General features: G+C 46.8%; 1 protein-coding gene and 1 long non-coding RNA gene across 2 annotated transcripts; one reads left to right on the forward strand and one right to left on the reverse strand.

Annotated features, from left to right (window-relative positions):
- Window positions 1-1,418: 1,418 nt before the first annotated feature.
- Window positions 1,419-14,937, reverse strand: LOC127342431 (bidirectional sugar transporter SWEET17-like). The gene is made up of 6 exons (XM_051368390.2): window positions 14,798-14,937; window positions 14,678-14,714; window positions 4,461-4,674; window positions 3,926-4,090; window positions 1,857-1,976; window positions 1,419-1,779 (listed from the first exon to the last, which is right to left on the reverse strand). The coding sequence occupies exons 1-6, from the start codon at window positions 14,829-14,831 to the stop codon at window positions 1,609-1,611; spliced, it is 741 nt and encodes a 246-aa protein (XP_051224350.1). The 5' UTR covers window positions 14,832-14,937; the 3' UTR covers window positions 1,419-1,608.
- On the forward strand, window positions 13,146-13,755 carry LOC127342432 (uncharacterized). The gene is made up of 4 exons (XR_007876616.2): window positions 13,146-13,286; window positions 13,374-13,484; window positions 13,573-13,642; window positions 13,723-13,755. It is a non-coding gene; the product is annotated as an uncharacterized lncRNA (long non-coding RNA).
- Window positions 14,938-19,732: the final 4,795 nt, after the last annotated feature.

Below are 19,732 nucleotides of genomic sequence, written 5' to 3' on the forward strand. Positions count from 1 at the left end.
TTGGGGTTTGTTCCATCAAAGGTAGACACGTCACTGTTTGTGTTGTTTGTGTTCATTCGTAGACAAGTGATCATCTATATGCTTATTTATGTGGACAACATAATTATTACTGGATCATGCAAACAAGCTGTTGACATGATGGATCAGCTACATAGCTCTTTTGCTATTAAGGATTTGGGCAAACTGTCTTTCTTCCTTGGTGTCCATGTGACAGATATTGATAATGGTGGTGTTGCGCTCACTCAAGCCAAATATGCAACAGATTTGCTTCAGAAGGTGAACATGCTTAATTGCAAGGAGATCTCAACGCCAATGTCGTCCACAGAGAAACTCAGCAGAACCTCTGGTACGTTGCTGACAGATGATACAGCTTTTGTGTACAGAAGTACAGTGGATGCCCTGCAGTACTTATGCTTAACTCGACCAGACATATCGTTTGCGATAAATAGGGTATGTCAATTCTTGGCAACTCCTACGGACGTGCACTGGTCAGCGGTAAAGAGGATCTTGCGGTATGTAAAAGGAACAGTGAATCTTGGGTTACAGATTCAGAGATCTTCATCAACAGAGCTGAGTGTATTCACGGATGCCGATTGTGCAGGGTGTCCGGATGATCGTAGGTCTACTGGAGGATATGCAGTTTTCTATGGACCGAATTCGATATCGTGGAGCTCACGAAAACAGCCTACTTTTAGTCGGTCTAGCACGGAGGCGGAGTATAAGGCTATCGCCAATGGAACAACTGAAGTTACGTGGTTACAGAGAACTGGGAGTGTTTCAGTCTCATGCACCAACATTATGATGTGATAGTCTTGGGGCGACGTTTCTCACTGCAAATCCTATGTTTCACGCTCGAATGAAACATATAGAAATTGATTTTCACTTCGTTTGTGAAAAGGTATCTGCAGGGGCTCTGAAAGTCAGGTTCATCTCATCACAAGATCAACTGGCAGATATTTTTACGAAGGCTCTAGCTCGAGATGTCTTTGACAGGATGAAGTTTGATCTGTGTCTAGTCAGTACACGTTTGGATCGAGAGGGGATGTTAAACGAGGTTAAGGAGATACGATCCTAACCGTACTGTAAGTTGTTGAGTAGATAGATAGTCTGAATCTATAGAGATAAGTAGATAGACATGCATATTGTTACGGTTGTTGTAATCTGAACTAACCCTAGCTCGTATGAGCTCATATAAATACAGAGCCCTGAGGCCGATGCAAAGCATAGACACAAACCCAATCTCTTTCTCTTTCTTGTTCTTTTATAAGCTGGTGATTTTTTGGCATCGATGCAAAAGGAGGAGTCGGCCGCTTAGAAATCAGGAACAAAATACTACTTCTTCTAGCGCCTGGTGCTTATGGAACTTTCCAGCTTCGACTTTTTTAGCGCCTACACAAGCGTCTTGGAATGTACATGCCCTCAGTATGCTAAATTTTAGACGTCATATGCATAACTTTCCTGGGCTGGGCGGGCCACCACCCAGTTTTGCCCCCACTGAGCTTCAACCCTGTCGATGATATTTGCTTATGCATGGTATAACATAGTATGAAAGACAAATTACATCAATTTACACAAACAAGAAATTATTATGTGCACTATGCACAAATACTAAACATTGTTGGATAGATCGTTCTGGCCATGTCTACTGGAAACGGACGACAGAAGAGACGTTGAAGCAGCTTCGTCGCCGCTTTGAGAGTCGACGACCCTACTGTTCATGTAGATTGCATAGATAACCAGTTGGATGCCGCCCAAGAGGCAGCCTATTCCATTTGGGACCTACAAAGGTAAGGTTTCTCACACGAATTAAAGGAAGTTCAGCACTCAGTTATGCTAAGTAGGATATATATACTTACGCCAAGGAAGATGTCTCTGTCGAGTAGAGCATACGTAGCCCAGACTGCTCCGTTGAGGAAGAGGAAGAAGGACAGGAAGAACGGCATGTACTTCACGCTCCTTGTGGCGATCACCGCTCTCTGTTCAGTCACAATTTGACAATGCACAAATTTTCAGGTTTTTCACTCTAGTCAATGGGCTCAGCAAATTTAACGAAACAGCAAGATAGCTCCAGGAAAAAGACACTAGTAGTATTGTGTACTGCTATTCACGAAAGAAAGTGGGTTTCTGACTTGATAATGAGAATGCGCTGATATACATATACAGACAACAATGATTTATATAGTCGGGAGATAGTGACCAGCACGTAGCACAAGCTTAAGCAGAAATTAATACAGTACATATGGTAACAAACACTATCAAAATTTACTAGTTCCATGATACAACACGGAAGATATCGATCCATCGAAAAGAAGAAGAAAAAAAGAAATATATCGATCAGCGCGAGCTACTGATCAAGTTGTTGTGTCCTATGGGAATATTGGCGTGTTCCGTGATGAGTCAAACAACTCAAAGCCATATGCACCTTTGTATAATGCTCTTTTTTAAAACTAATAGACTACTTTCATGTCTATCTTTGCACGTTTGATAACTCTGTTTTTTAAAAACAAAAGTACATGTAGTATGTCGACGGTTGAGGGAGGCATAGATATATTTATTGTGTGTACGGATTGTGGTTGTGCACAATCTTTGACCACACAATGCTTTTGAGTATTTGTAATTATATATAGATTTCCATTAATTCACCACTTAGGAATATAATTTGGCAAATAAATCAGCAGAAACATAATATTTCAACCATTAAGGTATTTTTTGTTTGGACGCCCAGCCATAAATTAAATTCGGAAGCAATAGCGTATATTTATACTACTCCCTCCGTTTCATAATTCTTGTTGTGGATTCTCATGAGTCTATACATAAAATATATCTAGATAGGTTCAAATTAGAACAAGAATTGTGGAACGGTGGGAATACTTGCAAGCTGTCAAAAAATATCTAGTACCTAAATAAATAGCTCTACGTGCAAATATAAATTCAAAGATCAAATTCGCTATGTATGGTACAAGAATGTATGAGAAATATCTTAGATACTTCGAATTCAAAATCTTAGTCCCTTTTACCAGATGGAAGTATATGAGTTCTTATTAATTCATACTAGTATATTATTGATCTTACAACCAAACAAAAAGCTATTAACTAATGCACCAAAATGCACTATGTATCTACTAACTAAATAGACCAACCAAAACAATGTACATACAAAGCATGATTTTGTGAAGCACACATAGCGTGCAAGAAAGGGTTATCTAGTGGAAGTGGTAGTTTGACCAAAGATTGCATATCCCATGAAATCGTTGTGACACATCTATATGATCACACATGATCTGATAGTGTTTTCCCACGTCTAATTAAGATCTGATTGCATATAACAAGTGGTATAATGTTAATAAACAATACTTGTAGTATGTGTTCAAAGTTTACTCTGCATAGTTATATGAAGTACTACTCATGTCTGATATGTAATTCGCCTTTTTTAGCACTCTAGACTTTTGAGACTTTTTGAACGGCTGTGTGCATCTTAGTTATGCACATGTCGGGTGTAATTGTTTTTTATGAGTAATAAAGCGTCCATTATAAAAAAATAGTTATACTGAAGTACTATCAATACATTTCAAAAAGAATAAAGCATTAATATTTTTGGTACTGTACAGCTTCAAAAACATATTTATGATTCATGGGAAAATAAAAAAATCATAAGAGTCTCTCTTATATTAACAGAAAATTTCTTCAATGTCACTACTTAGATATATGGTGGTCTGCTCTTAGCATTCTTGCAAAACGAGTTCACTAAAATATCACTACCAGAACAGTCAGTATTCTTACAATTTCCCGAATCCTATCACAAAACATGTCTATGTAAGCCACACAAGAAGCAAAATGTTTCTGAAAATACACAACATCACCGTATAAAACCTAAACAGAATAAGATATGATAACCAATTTGTCTGTGGGTCTGAGACCACCTTACCACGGCAGTGAGTGGGGACCCGTACATGAACACGCTAAGGCATGCGCATATCAATCCTATAATCATGATTTTCATGTCAAGCCCATCGATGGCAAATGTCGTCGCTGTGAACACGATTCCAAAAAAACCAATGTCCAAAACTGCGACCAACTTCGCGGTTTTAACCTGCAAAGAGTAACATGATAATTGATCAGAAACTTCTATAATTCTCCACTTCTCAAAGAAGACAACAAGTTCTAAAGGTCGTATGCATCGTTTTGATGCAGAGGCTAGGGCTTTGTTCCCCCTCTCGGAAAAAAAAAGGCAACAAGTGCGACTCAGATGAGTAGTAATTAACATGAAAGAGGCTGCAACCAAAAACAGTCGATAAATAGTTTTTTCAGCACCCATTGTCCCATTAATGGGGAAACAAGTAACTTGTTCAAGACGAGCTAGCTAGCTCCCTAAGATCGGTCCTCTCATTTTTAGGCACATGTAATCACCATTCAGGTGTAAATAAGCTTGTGTTTGTTGACCACGTCCGTGCTGGGCTCACCCTTGTAGCATGGTCGGCGGCGTAGACGAGGAAGAGCACGACGTATATGGTCTGCATGACGGCCCCGAACCCGTTGACGGTGGCGACGAGGAGGTCGTCCGGCTTGGTGACGCCGTAGTAGAGCCATAGCAGCGTGTTGAGGAGCGTGAGCACGTACGGCGCCGGCTCGAACTCCTCCGTCGACTTGCTCTTCACTATCCTCCAGAACGTAGTGCTGCCCGTGCATATAAGCCAGCCATCAGCCGTGCGTGATGCATCCACACTAGTAGAAAACCTCACATCCATCTAAGCCATTGGTACCGGTTCCCTTACGAACCGGTACCAATGGGGCCATTTGTACCGGTTTGAGGGCTCAGGTGGGCGAGGGGCTTTCGTACCGGTTTGGGAGGGGCTTTCGTACCGGTTCGTGTTAGGAACCGGTACGAAAGGTCTTCGGCCAAAATTCAGACGCGTGGTGGGGCCCGGGCTGGACCTTTGGTACCGGTTCGTAACACGAACCGGTACCAAAGGGTACCCAGCCATATCAAAATCGCCCAGCTCGTCCCGAGCCCCCTGCTGGCTCTCATTTTTCTCATCTTCCTCACACTCTAAATTTTTCTCCACCTCTCACACACTCCAATAATCTTTATTTTTCTCCACCATTTTAACAAGATTAACGGCATACATCTATCCAAGGGTTAGCAATATCATCCTTCCTTCCGGCGTTCCTAATTTAGCTCAGTTCTTTGGTAGTTTTAACTCGTACTATTTTTGTAGTGCAATCAAGGTGTTCGATGAAATGCCTAAGTTAGTGATTTTATTTTTTTATATGCAATTTGAGCTGAAATTATGGTATGTTTTGTAGGTTTTAATTAGTATCATCCCCGTCCTCACCGCCGTCGATCGCTAGCGTCGTCCCCTAGCCGGCACGGTACCACCTCGGTGAGCCCCTCTTCTTTTTTATAAAAATAACTTAGTTTTATGTGATGAACTTGAATATTAATTAAGTTGGTCACTCATATATCCATGATGTTGTGTACTTAATGATTTTTGATATACATATAAAATGCAGATGAGTCGACAATGGATGTACGGTGACCGGTGCCATCCCGAGTTCATTACTGGCATGCATTATTTTCTCAACGTGGCTGAGGCAAACAGGCAGTCGAATGGTTTCATGTATTGTCCATGTAGTTCCTGTAAGAATATGAAGGATTACTCTACCTCGAAGACCCTTCACGTCCACCTGCTGGAGAATGGTTTCATGCCCAGCTATAATTGTTGGACCAAGCACGGAGAAAGAGGAGTTATATTGGAAGACAACGAAGAAGAAGAGGATAGTGACAACTATCCCAGCTTATTCACTGAAGACGGTGGTAGTAGAATGGGGGAAGATGAAGCTGAAGAAGAGCTCATTTTCGATGAGCCGATTTTTGATGACCCGGATGACGATTTGGGTCGGGCCATTCTTGATGCGAAGATGAACTGCGGAAATGAAAAGGAGAGGTTGAAGTTGGAGAAAATGTTAGAGGATCACAACAAACTGTTGTACCCAAATTGCGAAAATGGTCAGAAAAAGCTGGGTACCACGCTGGAATTGCTGCAGTGGAAGGCAGAGAATGGTACTTCTGACAAGGGAGTTGAAAAGTTGCTGAAAATAATAAAGAAGATGCTTCCTGGGGAGAACGTGTTGCCCTCTAGCACGTACGAAGCAAAGAAGGTTGTCTGCCCTCTAGGATTAGAGGTGCAAAAGATACATGCATTCATCAATGACTGCATCCTCTACCGCGGGAGTACGAGAATTTGAATGCATGCCCGGTATGTAGTGCATTGAGGTATAAGATCAAAGGCGAGATGACCGGCGATGTTGAGGGTGAGTCCACCCCCAGGAAGAGGGTTCCTGCGAAGGTGATGTGGTATGCTCCTATAATACCACGGTTGAAACGTTTGTTCCAGAACAAAGAGCATGCCAAGTTGTTGCGATGGCACAAAGAGGACCGTAAGAAAGATGTGATGCTTTGAGACACCCCGCCGACGGGTCGCAAGTGGAGAAAAATCGACAGAGAGTTCAAGTCATTTTCAGATGACGCAAGGAACTTAAGATTTGGTCTAAGTACAGATGGCTTTAATCCTTTCGGGAGCAGAGCTCCAGTCATAGCACCTGGCCGGTGACTCTATGTATCTATAACCTTCCTCCTTGGTTGTGCATGAAGCGGAAGTTCATTATGATGCCGTGCTCATCCAGGGCCCGAAGCAACCCGGCAACGACATTGATGTGTACCTGAGGCCATTGGTTGAAGAACTTTTAGAGTTGTGGCGTGACGAAGGTGTACCTGTGTGGGATGAGCACGAACAAAAGGAATTTAACCTACGAGCGTTGTTATTTGTAACCATCAATGATTGGCCTGCTCTTGGTAACATTTCAGGGCAGTCAAACAAGGGATACAATGCATGCACACACTGTTTAGGTGAGACTGATAGTATTTATTTGGGAAACAAGAATGTGTACCTGGGGCATCGTCGATTTCTTCCAAAACAACATCACGTAAGAAAGAGAGGAAAGCATTTCGGAGGTGAGGCAGATAACCGAACCAAGCCTACCCGCCCTAATGGGGAAGTTATATATGATATGGTCAAGGATTTAGAAGTGATCTTTGGAAAGGGTCCCGGCGGACAATCTGCTCCGCATGATGTTGACGGACACGTACCCATGTGGAAGAAGAAGTCGATATTTTGGGAGCTACCCTACGGAAATTCTTAGAGGTTCACTCTGCAATCGACGTGATGCACGTGACGAAAAATCTTTGCGTGAACCTCGCTAAACTTCTTGGGCGTGTATGGGAAGACAAAAGATACACCGGATGCACGGCAGGACCAGCAAAGTATCCACGAAGGAAACAACCTGAATCCAGAGAAGTATCAAGGTCCTGCCAGCTATGCTCTTACCAAAGAGGAGAAGGAGATCTTTTTTGAAGTCCTGAGTAGCATCAAGGTCCCGTCTGGCTTCTCGTCGAATATAAAGGGAATAATAAACATGTCGGAGAAAAAGTTTCAAAACCTAAAGTCTCATGACTGCCACGTGATTATGACACAATTACTTCCGGTTGCATTGAGGGGGCTTCACGGAAAATGTTCGAGTACCCATTGTGAAGCTATGTGCGTTCCTCAATGCAATTTCTCAGAAGGTGATCAATCCACTTACTCTACAAAATTTACAGAAGGATGTGGTCCAATGTCTAGTCAGCTTCGAGTTGGTGTTCCCACCATCCTTCTTCAATATTATGACACATCTCCTAGTTCACCTGGTCGAAGAGATTGGCGTTCTCGGTCCTGTATTTCTACACAACATGTTCCCCTTTGAGAGATTCATGGGAGTCTTAAAGAAGTACGTTCATAACCGTGCTAGGCCAGAAGGAAGCATCTCCAAGGGCTATGGAACAGAGGAGGTCATTGAGTTTTGTGTTGACTTTATTCCTGACCTTAAGCCGATCGGTGTTCCTGAATCGCGCTATGAGGGGAGACTGCGTGGAAAAGGCACGCTAGGAAAGAAATCAGCAACGTGTATGGACGGACATTCTTTCACTCAAGCACACTACACAGTTCTACTTAATTCCATCTTGGTGGCTCCGTACAAAGAGGAACACAAGGAGATCTTACGCTCTAAATACCCGGAGCAACGTGAAGATTGGATTGATGGAGAACACATGAAGACTTTCGGCGGTTGGTTGCAAACACGTCTCATGAATGTCACCGATGACGAGCAGCTGTACTTGTTGGCCAAGCAACCATCTTCTACTATATCGACTTTTCAAGGGTACGAGATTAATGGGAACACATTTTACACTTTCGCCCAAGACAAAAAGAGCACCAACCAAAACAGTGGTGTCCGCTTTGATGCAGAAGATGGCAATGGGAACAAGGTCACATATTATGGGTACATAGAGGAGATATGGGAACTTGACTATGGACCTAAAAAGAAAAGAAACAGAAAATAAAAAGAAAAGAAAAGAAACACAAAAGAAAAGAAAAAAAACATAAAAGAAAAGAAAGAAGAAACAGAAAACAAAATAAATAGAAAAGAAATATAAAAGAAAAGAAACACAAAAGAAAGGGGAACGAAAATGAAAAGAAAAGAAATAGAAAATGAAAAGAAATAGAAAATGAAAAGAAAAGAAATAGAAAATGAAAAGAAATAGAAAATGAAAAGAAAAGAAATAGAAAATGAAAAGAAATAGAAAATGAGAAGAAAAGAAAAGAAACACAAAATAAAAGGAAAAAGAAACAGAAAAGAAAGAAGAAAACAAGAAAAGAAAAAAGAAACAAGAAAAAGAAAAGAAAACAGTAAAAGAAAAAAGAAAACAAAAAAAAAAACCTTTAGTACCGGTTGGTACCACCAACCGGTACGAAAGGTCTTTCGTACCGGTTGGTGGTACCAACCGGTACTAAAGGCCCATCCCCCTGTTTTAGACTTAGCCGCGCGACGCCAGAACCCCAAATCCTCTTCTTCCCGCGCGACACGTAGCCCCGACGCCGCTGGGACGACGCCGACGCACCCACGCCGCCGACGCACCCACGCCGCCGCTGACGAAGCCGCCGCCGCCGACGCAGCCGCCGCCGCCCGCAGGTACCTCCCGGCCCTCTCCTCCTTTTTTCCGCCGCCCGCATCCACGCCTCCTCGCTCGCGGCCGCCGACCCTTTCGTGGTCAGCCTCGCGCTCAAGGCCTGCGCCGCGGCCGGCGACGCCGGCCACGCCGCGTCGCTGCACGCCTTCGCCGTCAGGTCCTCGGCCGTCTCCTCCGTCTTCGTCGCCACCGCGCTAGCGCACGCGCTACGCCAAGGCCGGCCGCCTCGCGCCGGCGCTCAGGGTGTGTTCGACGAAATGCCAAGCAAGAACGTGGTCTCGTGGACCACGCTCGTGGCGCGCCGACGCGGGCGGGCCGACGCCACGACGCGCTCCGCCGCTTCGCTGAGACCGGCGGAGCCGAGGCAGGTCGCGCAGTCCGCGGCTGTCGGGACCGGCGCCGCCGCACGCGGCGTGGCCGTAGGCGAACGCGTTCGGCACGGGGAGATGCTGTAGGCATCGCGGGCGCGGGACGACGGCGTGGCGGCCAGCAGGTCGGCGAGCACGTAGGCGAGACTCTCCGCGAAGGGGTCCCCGGCGCCGTACACCGCGCCGTTGCACCGCACGGACAGCGGCGTCGTGTTGGGCGCGCCACTGGCGGCCCGCGGGGAGGAGAGGACGAGTAGCAGCGCGACGGTGATGAGGACCTGGTCCTCTCTGTTGTGCGAGGACGCCATGGCTTCGTCGGATCTTGGGCTACGGGTGTGTGTGGTTGTTGGTGCTCGCGGTATGTGATTGCGAACAGCATCTATGCATGTGATAGGACGGTAAGGCCGGCCGGCCGGCCGGCGGATGGTCGTTTTCACGGGAGACTGCTCGTGTGTCTGTTTGCTTGCCTCTTGTATGACTGACCATGGGCGGACACACAGGGTGGGCCGGGTGGGCCGGGCGCTCCGCCGCTTCGCTGAGAGGTGGCTCCAGGCGGTGAGCATGGCGAGCATCATGAGCTTCTGCAGCGTGTCGGCGGCGATGAAGCGCAGGTTCATGGTGTAGGGGTCGTTGGTGGAGATGAAGTGGAAGGAGAGGAGCGGGACGGCGAAGAGCGCCACGAAGTGTGGTGAAGTGTGGGGGAGTGTTTTATTTAGGCGAGATGGCAGCTCTGGTTGGACCATCCCTTGTTCCGTTGCTGTAGTGCTAGGCGTGTATCCATACGGCGAGGGGTGTACGGTCGATATATAGACAGCCGCCGCGACATAGAGAGAAGAGCGAGAGGACGAGCGCCGAGTGTTAGGGTTAGGGTCTGTAGCGGTGCCGAGTCCGTGGCGGTGCCGCCGCGACATAGAGAGAAGAGCGAGAGGAGGAGGGGGAACACCGTGTCCGTGGCCGTGGCGGTCCGTTAGGGTTTTTTTGCTTTCTTCATTTCAATTGTTATCCATCTAGCAATCTGTTATATGATCATTACATGATGAATGAAATACAATTGCTTTCTTAATTTTGCAGTGACATTGAGGTATGGAGGACGGCACCTTCGTCCGAGATGAGGAGGGGGAAGAAGCGGTGCAGCGATTGATCTATGAGAGTGCCCGTGGTCCGGAACCCGACGATGGAGATGACAACGAGTACCCCGACTTTCTGAATGATTTTGGCGAGGGACTTGAGTCTGAACAAGTTAGAAAAGACAATGAAGTGTCCATCACAAACTCCGGCGAGGTGTATATCTATGTATCAATTAGTCTGTGTTCATCCCTAGATGCATTCATTTATTTGTATTGCACTTATTAACGAATAATTTTTTCTTTTAGCCTTCTGGATCATCGAGCAAGTCTGTTAGAACAAAACGAGGCCCGACGCGGGTGCTAAAGGGCGAGGGCAGGTTAGCCCTCACGGCATTCAAGGCTAATGGTGAACCAGTGGAGCCCAAGGAGTTTTGCCGCAAATTTACAAGTCAATCCGGAGTTATTGTTAGGGACCATGTACCGATCAGCATTCAAGAGTGGCATAAGCCGAAGAACCCGGAGAGTGGTGCTACTTATGTCAACGACAGCATGACAAATTTCTTTGGGAAACGCTATCGACAAAGTTCAGCCTACCGGAAGACATGACGGAAGGCCGAAGGATAAAGTCAAGGAATGGACATGGAAGAAGATGGCCATACAATTCCGTAGCTTCAAGAAAAATTTATGGGACAAATATAAGAATGAAGATCCAGTATTCGATGATAATACCGAAAATCTAGTGAAGATAAAAGATCACCGGGCCGCATTTAAGGAGTATAAGAAATCGTCTAAGTTTGTGTCCCGATCGAAGAAAATACCGAAAATGCTGCAAAGAAGAAACTACCGCATCATTTGGGGTCCGGTGGCGACAAGACAGCCAGTCCGACGAGGACAGCGTTTGAGAATAAACAGATGGATCATGGAATCACTCCACAGACATGGGACTGGCCCGACCGGTCCAAGTTCTGGTTGTTCGCTTCATGGGGCAGGTGGTTGGACCCAAAGACAGTGGTTGATCGTTGCGAAGGGAAAATGGAAGGAAAAAATTGAGGCAATTGTACCGAAGCTTGTAGATGCAATTGAAAAGGTCGTAAAGGGAGAGTACATTCCCGATCGAGAGAATGACGAGCTGACACTCGCTCGGGGAACCCCGAACATGTTGGACGGGTACGAGCTCGCCCAGGTCTCACCATGAAGGAAGCGTGGCCGGACAGCGCTGACACTTATAGAAGCCGTTCGCGAAAGAAGAAGAAGGACGCCGACATTGTAACGGAGTTGTTATCTAGGGTGGAGGCTCTTGAGAGAAATCAGAGGGCACCTGATCAGCCGCTGTTTCTACAGGATCCACAAGCCGATGCTGCCCCATCTCAGCGAAGAAGCGTGTCGGTTCCTCGCATCTTGACGGATGTGGAGGAAGCTACCCCGTGGATTATGTCACGGAGAAGACAGATTGCGAGCTACATATGTTAATCAGGACCGCGTACGTTAAGGTGGCGGTCGGCTATGTGTACCCAAGTGAAGATGGAGCAATGCACCATCATATGCCCATTCCACCTGGTTGTGTTCGTGTCGGGGTGCATGAAGTTCTTTCGGGGATTGAAAAAGTGCAGCTTGATAGTCCTAGAGCTGAAGAGGAGAGGACACCGGGCGAGGTCAAGCACGGTTTCGCCCTATGGCCGAAGAAGTACGTCGTCCTTTTGCAAAGGCCACCGACTCCTACACATGAGCAGCAAATGCCATCGACTCCTCCCGGTGGCAGTCCTGGTGAGCAGCCAAGTCCACACCTACCTGAGAGGGACCCCAGCGTGAGTCCACCATCTCGAGATCCTCCGCGTAAGACAGCGTCCGTTAAGCGGAACGGTACGCCGCCTAGGAAGAAAGCTAGAAAGGAGAAACAACTGCCGCCTCCGGAGAAGTTACCTTGGGAAAAAACTCCGCAGGAAAACGCGGAGGCCGTTAAGGCCGAGGTGAAGAAATTTTTGCACCGAAAGTGCCAGAGATACCTTTCGAGAAGACACTAGATCGGGAGAAAGTTGTGCGTACCGTTGACAATCTATATGACCCTGTACCATCGCCGCCATCTGACTATGCGCGTTCTATTGAAAGGTCGTATGACAAGATGATCGAGGCGACAAAACCCGTTAAATCGGGTATCTGGGAGATATAAGGGAGAGACAGTGTCTACCAGCTCGGACAACAACCCGTTCAATCGGTCGCCCCTCTCAAGGTGTTTGACGGGAAGACCGTTCAAAGTTCTCGACAAGACGCAACTGATTACGCCTTAGCTGAACGAGCATATCAGTTTGTTCAAGGGAAAGATTTGGTCGAGAATCTCAGGAAGGTACCAACATGTATGCGTAACTTGCATTCGTGGTACCTTAAGGCCTCAAAGGAAGGGATCGAGACTATCATGGTGCGAGTTAGGGAAGAGCACTACTTCCAGGAGTACTGTGTGAACGTTGACTTCGCCGAACTCTTTCGCTTATACAATCTCCGGGCCCTCGACAAATCAATCATCGTTGCTATTGTCTGTAAGTGATTTATTTATTTAATTTGAGAAGTCGTTCATTGTCTCGCAGATTATAATCTTTTGTGCGCTATATTATGCAGATCGAAGATGCTCGAATGCAAAAGGGACGATATCACAGACATTGGGTTCATTGACCCGAACACAATGCATGTCAAAACCATAGATGATCCCCTCTATAACAAGGATACACCGCAGACTTTGCTAAGGTTTTTGAAGCGACAACGTGACAAAAAGCTAATACTTTGGCCTTACAACTTCGAGTGAGTCTTACTGTCTTATAACACATTATATTTTGCTCACCGTATGTCAAAATTTTAACTAATGACTACATATTGAAACGTGCGTAGGTTTCACTTTATTCTTCTCGTCATCAATTTGGAAATTGGAGAAGTTGAAGTCTTGGACTCACTAACCAAAGAAAAGGATCTATACGTGTCTTGTTTTTTAATGCTCAGAAGGTAATTTGAATTCTTATCGGTTTGTTTCGTTAATTTCCTGCTTTGAACTAATTGATGACTCTTTTATGCATTTTCTTTTGTCGAGCAGCGTATGGCAAACTTTCATCAAGGAAGATACGTCCCGTGAATGGCCACCGAAGCTGCGATGGCGTGCGAAAGTAAGTAGTACTACCTAGGTCCACACACCTTTCAATTATCATACTTGACTATTGTTTGATTGAATTATATTCTTGTAAAGAAATGCCCGCAACAACCTCCGGGGACCGATCTCTCGTGGATTCTTCGTTTGCGAGTTCATCCGCAGAATTGTCAACGAGAGAACGAATAATGAGAGAAATAAAGAGGTACAAAAACAATCTTCACAAATTTGTTTTGTTATCATAAGTTGTGCCGAGTTTCAGTAATAGTTGTTTCATGTATTCATTTGTATCTTATTCTTTTATAGTTGGCAAGAAAGCGGAACAAGCTCTCAATCGATGACCGCTTCATAGCAATAGGCGAGGAATTGGCGGGATTTTTCCTTCGGGACGTCATACCACCACTCGCAGAGCACCACAATGAATGAAGATGTACATGTTACATATATCGTTGACTCGAAGAGTACCACTATGCTACATGTAATAGACATATATAGAGTACGCCTCGGAGAGCACCACTATGCATGAAGATCGATCTTCATGCATAGTGCTACTTAATTTGCGATCTCATGCAATAACATGTGTGTTATATTATATGCACCAACTTGCTATGCATCATCTTGATCTTCATGTACTACCTAAACCCAAACGCGTTTCTGGTGCATCGACGCGATATGAATCAAACCGATATCCCTAAACCTCTCCAAAACCCTAAAAAGCCAATTCTCTGCCGCGGCAGAGATTTGGGAAAATTCCCTGCCGCGGGGGGAACCTTTGGTACCGGTTCGTATTACCAACCGGTACCAAAGATCCTCAGCCCTGAGCTCTCCTGGTGGCCCACGTGGAGGCCCGTTTTATACCGGTTCGTAAGCAACCGGTACGAAAGGGGGGGGGCTTTAGTGCCGAATAATTTGTACCGGTTGCAAAACCGGTACGAATGGCCCTCTGGAACCGGTATAGATGACCGTTTTTCTACTAGTGCCATGCATGTAAGAAACAACTAAAACAAAATAAATGCTTCTGTAAATGCACGCATGATCGATGCTAAGCTCTTACATGGGAGAAACGAAGACCAGAACCGAGATGATGTTTCCTGCAACAGGCAAAAGAAACTGGATGGTGAGAGCGAGTGAGCGAAAGAGAGATAGGCGATTCATGCATGTGTATACAGAACACCTATGATGCCGATGATGAACAGAACGGTGTCCATGGCACAAAGAATAATAGAGACCGGCCTGCTTGGAGGAGGGAAGACGAAGAAGTACGTTCTCAAACTAAAAAGGACGATCGAGTCAGCTACTCAGCTACCTACCTGGCGAGCAGTGCCTTCTACTTAATGAGGAGATCAAAAGCAGAGGACGTGCCTGGGCTGTTCTATGAGAGAGACAGACGGTTACGAATTAAAGCTGGGCCAGCGCGGCCTCGTGTAACACAAGAATAAAAACACATGTATAGAACGCCACCGGCCTTGCAGATCCAGTTGACTAAAAGCCAGAGATCGATGTGCTTATTTATCTGTTGTTTTCTTGCATATATATAGTGATTTATATCTCTTTGTAGTTGTCATCATGAATCTAGATTTGCTTGCTTTATCTTTGCCAACTGTACTTGCGGTCCTTAATTAGTTCCTATTTTTCTTAGGGAGCTCCTCGATTTTTCCCTGACCGAGAGAAACCTTCCGCTAGTTATTTATTTCACACTACCCATTTGTGTACTAAGCAAACTAGCAGAAACATGGAAACATAAGCAAACATGATAAATCACTACGGGAGAAACTTCATGTGCCGACGGCCAGCCCATGTGCCGACGGCCAAATGTCGGGGCCGTCGGCACAGAGGCCCTCGTCGACCGGCGACGGAGCTGACCGTCGGCGCACGGTCACCGTCGGCACACTGCTGGCTACACCGACAGCCACCGTCGGCGCAAAACGGACCGTCGGCACAGGAAGCTGGCGCCCAAAGGTCACCGTCGGCACAGCCACGACCGTCGGTACACGCGCTGACAGGCGGGCCCAGCCGTTAAACTGTCACGGCGCCGTCTGCACTGTGCCGACGGTAGCCCTCGGCGCAACAGTGGCCGTCGGCACATGGACTGACTGCTGGGTCCCCTTCTGCTGTGCCGACGGTGACCCACGGCACAACTAAGGCCGTCGGCACAGACTATTATGCACATTTTTTGTTTTTTCATTTTTTTGCATCAAAGAGATAATTATTACCCATATAATTATTAATCCCAATCATTTTATTGTTTATTTATTTCTCACTGCTATTTTAGCGAACCCCTTTGCGGGAAACCTATATATATGTATAAGGGAGGTATAGATCCCCCGTCGGGACCCCGGTCTAGGGTTTTCTGAGAAATCGAGGATCGGAGAGTGATTTGAGATGGTTTTATATCCAATGCTACCCCCCCCCCCAGGTGTGTCCGGCTTCTCGGACATGGGGTTCTACACTTAGGCAGATTCTGGATGTATTGGGGGAACTCGCTCGGAGGTGAACCGGAGAGAACCTTGAGATCATATGGGACGATCCTTGTTACCACATGTACCTATGACCTAACCAAACTCAAATGGAGGCATATGCCCACCGGGGGACCCCCGATGGGATGCAGTCAAAGGGGTAGACCGCGCGGTCAACAGAACTAGGGTTTCGCCAGAAATCGAGCCTCGGAGGGGGTGAATGGCCCCAAAACTTGTGTGTGTACACGTGGCATGCACAAAAGTGATACATTTAAGAACTTAAGACCCACACACGATACAAAACACTTAAATAACTAGAGCCACACACATACCAAAGCGCTTAAAGAACTAGACCCACACACGAACTGAAACACTTAAAGAACTACACCCACACACAGGAACCAAAACACTTAAAAAAACTACACCCACATAGGAACCAAAACACTTAAAGAACTATACCCACACACAAACCAAAACATTTAAAGAACTACACCCACACACGAACAAAGCACTTAACACTGGGTCGACGCATGACCCGCTAGACACACGGACTCGACACACACACATATTAATCAGAGAAGTGGAAATCTTCATCCTCGCTGGGGGTGTCCTCTGAAGCGGTGGTTGTGAGGTTCCACGACCATCGTTCATCATTCTCCCCCCCCCCATGTCGACGCCTCTCCTTTGGCGTACTTTGCTTCAACCTCGGCCTTCCTCTGCCGCTTTCCCGCCCTCCTCTCTCTCCTGTACGTCTGCTTGTCCTTCCAGAATGCGTGCATTGCCTCGACGTCTCCGGGATGGTCTCTGCGCCACTGTGCCATGAACTGCTCGTCCACCTCGGTGGTATCAATCCGCCGCTGGCCAGACCTGTACCGCCGCGCTTCACCCTGTGAGCGAAGTAGCGGCTCAGTAGAGAGACTCTGAGCTTCCGTCAGAGACCTGACCTCCGGGAAGTTCATTTCGTGGTGCGGCCGGCCAAACCTCCAAGCCGCAACGTCGTATGCGCGGGTGATACGTCTCCAACGTATCGATAATTTCTTATGTTCCATGCTTGTTTTATGATGATACTCACATGTTTTATACACACTTTATGTCATATTTATGCATTTTCCGGCACTAACCTATTAACGAGATGCCGAAGAGCCAGTTGTTGTTTTCTGCTGTTTTTGGTTTCAGAAATCCTAGTAAGGAAATATTCTCGGAATTGGACGAAATCAACGCCCAGGGGCCTATTTTTCCACGAAGCTTCCAGAACACCGAAAGGGAACCGAAGTGGGGTGGCGAGGCGCCGCCACACTAGGGCGGCGCGGCCCAGGGGGGCCCGCGCAGCCCTAGTGTGTGGCCCCCTCGTCAGCCCTCCGACTCCGCCCTTCCGCCTACTTAAAGTCTTCGTCGCGAATACCCCAGTACCGAGAGCCACGATACGGAAAACCTTCCAGAGACGCCGCCGCCAATCCCATCTCGGGGGATTCAGGAGATCACCTCCGGCACCCTGCCGGAGAGGGGAATCATCTCCCGGAGGACTCTTCACCGCCATGGTCGCCTCCGGAGTGATGAGTGAGTAGTTCACCCCTGGACTATGGGTCCATAGCAGTAGCTAGATGGTTGCCATTTCCTAATTGTGCTATCATTGTCGGATCTTGTGAGCTGCCTAACATGATCAAGATCATCTATTTGTAATGCTACATGTTGCGTTTGTTGGGATCCGATGAATATGGAATACTATGCTATGTTGATTATTGATCTATCATCTATGTGTTGTTTATGATCTTGCATCCTCTCCGTTATTAGTAGAGGCTCTGGCCAAGTCGTTACTTGTAACTCCAAGAGGGAGTATTTATGCTCGATAGTGGGTTCATGCCTCCATTAAATCTAGGACAGTGACAGAAAGTTCTAAGGTTGTGGATGTGCTGTTGCCACTAGGGATAAAACATTATTGCTATGTCTAAGGATGTATTTGTTGATTACATTACGCACCATACTTAATGCAATTGTCTGTTGTTTGCAACTTAATACTGGAGGGGTTCGGATGATAACCTGAAGGTGGACTTTTTAGGCATAGATGCATGCTGGATAGCGGTCTATGTACTTTGTCGTAATGCCCAATTAAATCTCACACTACTCATCATAACATGTATGTGCATGGTCATGCCCTCTTTATTTGTCAATTGCCCAACTATAATTTGTTCACCCAACATGCTATTTATCTTATGGGAGAGACACCACTAGTGAACTGTGGACCCCGGTCCATTCTTTTACATCGAATACAATCTACTGCAATACTCGTTCTACTGTTTTCTGCAAACAATCATCATCCACACTATACATCTAATCCTTTGTTACAGCAAGCCGGTGAGATTGACAACCTCACTGTCACGTTGGGGCAAAGTAATTTGGTTGTGTTGTGCAGGTTCCACGTTGGCGCCGGAATCCCTGGTGTTGCGCCGCACTACACTTCGCCGCCATCAACCTTCAACGTGCTTCTTGGCTCCTACTGGTTCGATAAACCTTGGTTTCTTACTGAGGGAAAACTTGCTGCTGTACGCATCACACCTTCCTCTTGGGGTTCCCAACGGACGCGTGCTGTACGCGTATCAGCGGGCAGCAGCCTCCTTCGTGTAGAAGGTGCCGAGCCACACACGCGTACCACCGGCGGTGATTTCAGCCGCGAAATGTCCCGCGGGCCGCAGGCGAACGCCGATGAAGCCCGTGTTGCTACGGCGACGAGGAGCCATCTCAGCGGCAGCTCAGCTCAGAGGATTTTGTGGTTCTGTTGGATGAGAGAAGTGATGAAGGGAGAAATGTTGCTGGTGCTGTTAGTGGAGAAGACATGGCTATATATAGGCCGACGAGGGGCTGAAACGGCGGGAAAACTTGGCGGGAGAGAATGGGCGGGAAAGGGTGGGCGGGAAAACTTGGCGGGAAATCATGGTGGGAAAAAAGGCGGGAGAGAAGGAGCGGGAAAGGGTGGGCGGGAAAAAAGGGCGGGAGAGAAGCAGCGGGAAAGGGTGGGCGGGAAAAAAAGGGCAGGAGAGAAGTAGCACGAAAGGGATGCAGTCTCAGGGGAGCTCCCTCGGAGGTGAGCCGGAGAGAACCTTGGGGTCATATGGGATGATCCTTGTTTCCACATGTACCTATGACCTAACCAATCTCAAACGTAGGCATACGCCCACCGGGGGACCCCCGATGGGATGCAGTCAAAGGGGTAGACGGCGCGGTCAACAGAACTAGGGTTTCGTCAGAAATCGAGCATCGGAACTAGGGAATGGCCCCAAAACTTGTCTGTGTCCACATGGCATGCACAAAAGTGATTTGAGATGGTTCTATATCCAATGCTACCCCCTCCGGGTGTGTCCGGCTTCTCGGACATGGGGTTCCTACACTTAGGCAGATTCTGCATGTATAGGGGGGAACTCCCTCGGAGGTGAGCCGGAGAGAACCTTAGGATCATATGGGATGATCCTTGTTTCCACATGTACCTATGACCTAACGAATCTCAAATGGAGGCATACGCCTGATGACCCACAAGTATAGGGGGTGTATCGTAGTATTTTCGATAAGTAAGAATGTCGATCCCAACGAGGAGCAGAAGGTGTTGACAAGCAGTTTCGATGAAGGATTCACTGTAAATGCTCACAGACAAGTATTCAGGG

Source organism: Lolium perenne, chromosome 3, assembly GCF_019359855.2.
Source record: "Lolium perenne isolate Kyuss_39 chromosome 3, Kyuss_2.0, whole genome shotgun sequence".
In the NCBI taxonomy this organism is placed as follows: domain Eukaryota; kingdom Viridiplantae; phylum Streptophyta; class Magnoliopsida; order Poales; family Poaceae; genus Lolium; species Lolium perenne.

Excerpts from the sequence above, each read along its gene's own strand:
- LOC127342431 (XM_051368390.2), bottom strand. The coding sequence starts at position 14,831 with ATGGACACCGTTCTGTTCATCATCGGCATCATAG. Across the intron at positions 14,715-14,797 it reads GTTCATCATCGGCATCATAG|GAAACATCATCTCGGTTCTG; the intron begins GTGTTCTGTATA and ends TGCCTGTTGCAG. Across the intron at positions 4,675-14,677 it reads CTGGTCTTCGTTTCTCCCAT|CACTACGTTCTGGAGGATAG; the intron begins GTAAGAGCTTAG and ends ATGCACGGGCAG.